The 6,434-nt window shown below is 32.4% G+C and overlaps 1 protein-coding gene across 1 annotated transcript in view; it reads right to left on the reverse strand.

Annotated features, from left to right (window-relative positions):
• Window positions 1-574: 574 nt before the first annotated feature.
• The window catches only part of STXBP5 (syntaxin binding protein 5), a 170,574-nt gene continuing 164,714 nt past the window's right edge, over window positions 575-6,434 (reverse strand). Inside the window, exon 28 of the mRNA XM_040448625.1 lies at window positions 575-6,315. Within this exon, the coding sequence (XP_040304559.1) occupies window positions 6,274-6,315 (42 nt within the window). The 3' untranslated portion in view covers window positions 575-6,273. The remainder of the gene's footprint in view (window positions 6,316-6,434) is intronic.

The following is a 6,434-nucleotide window of genomic DNA, read 5'->3' on the forward strand; positions in this document are numbered from 1 at the left end:
CTATATTCTTTACTTGGAAATACAATGGATATGATAAGGAAGTCCTGTTTGGTCTTGAGTTATATTATTCTAGATCCATTAATGTGATGTCCATTCTTGGTACAAGTCGTTGAACACTACTTAACAGAATGCCAGTTATGGAAATTATCTACAGCCTTGTTGCTCCAACTATGTTCTGCAGACCAGCAGCATCTGCATTACCTGAGAGCTTGTCAGAGATGCAGTCGACCCCACCTCAGATGCCCTGAATCCAAAAATGTATTTTAACAAGATGCCCAGGGGATTCCATACACACTACAGGCCAAGCAGTGTTCATGTACAGCTAAGTACCTACCTCCTCCACTCTCACCCTCTACAAGCACCCTCACTCCATGAAGGGAAGGCGACTTTTACCAAAAAGCTCACTTAGTTAAGAAAAATACAGTTTGTCTTACTTGAAGTGCTTGATTAACTTTATCTTTGCAAATGTAGACATCTATTTTATCTACCATTTGCTTAGGTTTAACAAATTGATTAATTCCACAATTCAGAGAAAAAATTAAAACAGATTTTCCAGAAAAAAGGGCTTGTTTAGTTTCAGGAGAGATTAGAGTATTTTATTTTGCCCAATCAGAGCCCTTCAGCATAAAGAGACATTCATATACATATATATGAACATTTTCCAGAAACATTATAATACATTTTTTTAAAATACCAGCTTATCGGTATTTATTTACAAAAATATTTCATTACCTAATTTTAAACCTTTTGCTGTGATGACATTTTGTAAAGTACAGGAATGCAAAATAACTACAAAGTTTAACACATTTTTTAGTGTTTGCAATAGTGCTTTTTTGTTTTTGTTTAAAATGAAACAGTACACAGAGATTTTTTTTTTTTTTTTTACCGTATTTAAAATTCATACTCCAGCAATTACCTTTGAGATAGTTACTGGACTGAGCAAAATTAAAAAAAAATAAAATAAAAAGTGCAGCAAACTGAAAACTGCCTGCGGGCACGGTTTAAGGTATACACAAGCTAGAGCTCTATACCAAGCATGCTTGCCCCCGAAGTGGACAATGTTAGAAAAACTTATCCTTGCTCTTTTTAATATTGTTTTGGTGATGCATTTACAATGAACCAATAGTATACCTAGAAAGAAATGTTTTTCTGGTTCTAACTATCATATTAAGCAGAGGTCACACCTAAAGTATCACAGTACCGTTTATTTACAAAAAAAAAAAATAAATAAAAAATTTAAAACATGATTTACCCTCTTTGCATTGCTTTCTACTGACATGTTGAGTCTATGTTTAACTCCTCACATTGTCTTCAGTTGAAGCAAAGTTCAAACAACATGAAATACTTAGCAAAAGTATATTTAAAAAAATGAAATTCCCCAACAAATTGGATTCCATTGCCATTAGCCTATGTCCATTTTAAATGCCTGAACCAAACAACCTTCAATAAATGAATACTGACTTATTTACATCTCATACACTATAAAAATGTTAGTAACTATGATCCTCATTGCAAAATACTGGCAAAACTGACATTCATGATTTTTCTGATGCAAAGAGTGCAATAAAAAGAGCAATCACATGTAGTCCTGGACTGTACTCGATTTGTAAATGAATTGTGCCTAGTAGTTTAAGACTGTATTAGTAACTGAAGAAAGCCATGTGAAAATCCTGATAATTGGGAAGTTATTAAAACCATTTAATTCAGCTGAGAAAGGTAAACTAAAGTTTTCCCTTTAATTTTTGTTGTTGTTGTTGTTACAACCATTTTCTGTCCACAGAACCTTTAAAACTCTTGTGGCAGTAAGATCACTAATATTCACAGGAAAAATAATCCCCATAGCACTTTACAAGAAATTGATCCGTGATGAAAAGTGTAATTAACAAAAGCTGTAAACAGTATCTTCACATTCATTTGCAAATGAAAAAAAATCACTTATGGGCATAAATTTCAATCCAAGAGAACAAACACTCTAAAAGGGAAAAGAAAAAAAGGAGGACACTTAAGATAGAGAAGTGCTCTTTTTCAAAGTAAATACAGATTAAAAAGTCTAGGAATATTGATCAAGTATCAAACTGATAAGGAACAAATTCTATAAACTACAAAATAAAAACCTTCATTGACAAAAATACATAAACTCTGTTTTCATTTTTGGAAATTTATTTTTAAAAAAGGTAGAAGAAAATACCTGGAAAACTATTTTAAATATATATATATTTTAAAACAATAGTTAAGGTAGGCATCCAACAGCAAGCTGCAGCTAGTGAGAAAGATCTTGCAATTATGGTTGTGGGCATTTTCCCCAAAATAAAATTAATATTTGAAAATGCTCAATAGAGGGTTTTTTTTAAACCATAGTAATGATTTTCTTTCCTGTCAATGTGTGAAGACGTTTGAATAATGTATGATTCTTTAAAATTAATTGTATCTCGATATGAGATACCAATATTTCTTATTATAAGCGTAAAACATAACTTTTTGTATGGATAATATACATACTTTTTAAGTACTTCGACTTAAACTTAACAAGTTCACCATTTTTAAAATTAAAGAGTACATTTATAAAAATTTTATTTTAAAATTAAAAGTATATTCTCTAGCCATATGTATAAATATAACATGTTACTGTATGATCTTAAAACAAATCTGAAAGTGTTGCAATATTTAAGACCTAGAACACTGAAACGTACAGCAAATGATCTTACTATTTTTTTTATAATTGAAAACTATATAAAGCCCTATTAAAGGTTTTAAGACTATGATCAGTTTAATTATTTAAGGTGCAGCTAGCAGCATAGTCATGATTTTGGTATGTTTTATACATATGTATCACTTGATTTTAACTGAGAAATGTGGATTAACTGATAATAAAAAGTTTTCATTACCTAAAAAAGTGCAGAAAAAATTCAAGTTTAAAGTTCAGTGCTCTTTATTTTGCAAAAACAAATAAACGAAATCCCCAAAGTTAAAATGTAAAATAAATCTTTGCCACAAAAAATTTACCTTTGGATATAGCTTTTCTAATGTCATATGAGAAAATGCCTTAAGCAAAACATATATGGAATATGGAACTCAGGGTAAAACTTTGTACTCCGTGGGGTCTGCCACGTGTTTTCCATTCCCTCAGCTGTCTCCCCACCACCCCCTGTAACCTAAAAATGTGTAACACTTTCAGACTTGTTTAAAACACTCACAAATCTACAGGAATAACTTCAGAGAAACCTACAATTAAGAAGTTCTAAGCAAAAGAAAAGCTTCTTTCTTTACTAGAAAGTACTGTATTTAAACTGGGATATACCACACATAACATAGACAGGTAGCAGCATTTTTTCACATCCATAAAGAAAATTGAATTAAGAAGTTAATAACAGCTCAGATCAATAACCATTTTTGGAAACGCTCCGTACAAATGAAATGCAAACCCAGGGGATTAAGATGATGCAAAACTTCAAATGGATATAATACACAGAATTTGTCAGAGTGTAAGATTTCAAATAACTTTTTAAGCAAATACATATGAATTTTAGCTTGAAGAGTGAACTGGATATATGGCACATATAGGCAAACAACTTCCTATTGACAAACTGCTAATCAATGAATACTTCAATGACTTTAGAGCCAAAGACACATGAAACAAAGAATAATGTCCTCAAATGAGGATATGGAGGTATGGAGGAAGCACACACACATCTTTCACTTTTCTAATGTTTTTGACTTTTTTTTTTTTTTTTTTTTTGGTTTATTTTCCTGAAATCCTGGCTTGCTGGTGACTGTTACTTTTTGCGCTTAAAAAGAAAAAAAATAGAGATGTTCTCTCTCAAATTACAATAAACTCCCTGGGTTAGTTATTACTGCAGACTGTCTCTTATCTACAGACTGAATCAAGTATAACTCAGAGAAGCTATTTCCTATTCTCAAAAATACTTCAAGCCTTCTAATCCTAAGTGAGTTTCTAGTTTGCTGTGCATAATCCGTAGATTTAAAAATGAAATAAAATAACTCAAAATATTGATTTAACATTTTCTTATAAAGTCCATCTCCGATAAATGTATCTACTTCTCTATTTGAAAATAATTACAGGATTAGCTCATTTTATATACAACAGGAAAAATGACAGTGAAAATAAAGTTGATGTACAATTAACACAAAATAACAGCAAATTAAACAGCTGGAGCTAATATGCCCTTCTACGAAATGGGGAATCGTCAGTTTATTACTTTACTTAACGCTTCTCAACTTCAAATCCTTTCACTATTGATATAATTGAGGACACTCTTAAAACTGTACCTTGAAAAAGGGCCTAATACTTCCTGTGACAGATCATGGAACAAGGGGTTTATTAGATAATACAGGATACAAATTAAGCCATCTGTAAACTCCTGAATGTTCATCATATTGCTGACATTAACTAAACAGAAATATGTTATCTGTAGGTATTTTCTACAAATTCAAAAACTTTTGAAAATGACTTCTGAAATGTTTTGGCTTGATCAATTCTCTCTATCACATATATTTAGTCCCTCCATAATGATACTTAAAGTAAATGTTAATGTAAACTTTTGTATCCCATAGTGCACATTATAAAAATGTAAACATAAAAGCTTTATTAATGAAAATAACCAAGAGGAAAAAACGCCTAACAGACTGTGCGAAATTAAGGTGTTCTACATATACCTTTAATGATCCTATGGGATAGCAAAACAACCATCAAGTTTGCTATCAATTTGTGCTCTGATTCTCTCTTACAGAAAAAAGGAAAACTGTTTTAAGCAATTTTTTATAGAAGAAAATATTTAAATTTCATTAACAGTAAGTGTAATGCTTCTATTTTGCTCCTCCTTTGTTGCCTTAAGAACAATCGGTAATAATCTCAGATGAGCCTGCATTATGAGATTACTTCCTTCCAAGCCATCTCGTTCCTGTCTGTAATGCTCTTCTAGGAACCAATCATTTATTGTCCACTGACGGTCTCATTTGTATTATACTCCAATACAGAAATAATTTAGTTACCAAAATGCACATATTTTCCTTTCCTTTTGGCTTTTTAAAACCTTCAAAGGACATGTACAGATTTATAGTATATTTCTACAGAAAATATTTTGTAGGTCATCAGACTAGACTCTTATATAGATAATTATTGACAAGAGATGCTTGTAATTTTCCATGCGACAGCATGTGCACTAAGATTTAATTGGCTCATCACCTGGGTGTACTGGAACTGTTAGCAAATAAAGGGCATTTTAAAAAGGGAGCTGAGCATTTTAGTGAAATAAAGAAACTTTTTTTTTAAGCAATTTTAATTAAATAATGCAAAGGTACATTTGGTTAAACGTTTTATAAAAATTCAAGCAAAATTAAAAATTTAGCCAATTTCAACATTTCTACAAAGGTAACCAGTAACTATTTTGGTCAAATCCACCTTTAGCTGAATTAATGAGAACAAGGACAAGGGACATTGAAGTATTCTCCTCACCACAATGGAGGTTTTTCTCACTTTCCACACTGTATAGCCACTACATGGAAACTCCCAGAATGATGAGCAGTTCAGTCATGCTCTACACTTTTCTTTTCAATGAAAAGTGATGTATCACCTTGTTTTGCTTTTGACAAAATATGGACTAAACACAAATATACAATAACAAGAATCCAAGAGTAGCCCATACACAAGTCAACTATGTGTATGTTTTTATTATTTAAAGCCCACCATTCAGCTTATCTGTCTAAAGATATGGTAACAAACAGTTTGTTTCTTTTTCACTAATGATACTGATGACCAGTCTGTTTAAGGAAGGGAAAGTCCAAGACAGCTGTTCATAACTCAGTCAGTGACACAAACATAACTATTTCAGCTTCAGGACCTCTGACTTATTGCCTCTCCCTCAAAGAGGTCAAACACTGAAGGCAGATACGACAGCACAGACTCTTTTGGCATATGCAAGTTTAATGCAGGAATGATCCAGGAATAGTCCCTGCCAGGTCTCCTCGACATCCCCCTTTGTTTCTTCGTCTGTAACACGTGACCTGCTCAGTTCCCAAACCGTCACCTCAGAGCTGGCACACACCATAGACTCCACTCTGAGTGTCTGTGGACACTCCTCCTCAGTTAAAGCCACATGACTGAGGGAAAACAGTGCGTGATTGTGCTAGGAAAGAGCAGTATCCAGTGACGAACATCCCTTTAATGTTAACTTTCCTAAAGTGAAATCGACAAAATAAAAAAGGAAAATTCTTTTTCCTTCTGGCTGACGTTGTACTTAGTTGGATTTCTAGCTGTCAGAACTGGTACCACTTCTTGTCTTTGTATTTCAACATCATCTAGAGGGGAGAAAACACGAAAAACATTTTTAAAAAATGCCAGAATGACAACATTTATGTTATAAATTTTTTTTTTCAACGTTTATTTATTTTTGGGACAGAGAGAGACAGAGCATGAA

Source organism: Herpailurus yagouaroundi, unplaced genomic scaffold (assembly GCF_014898765.1).
Source record: "Herpailurus yagouaroundi ecotype Mexico unplaced genomic scaffold, PumYag 198, whole genome shotgun sequence".
Lineage (NCBI taxonomy): Eukaryota > Metazoa > Chordata > Mammalia > Carnivora > Felidae > Herpailurus > Herpailurus yagouaroundi.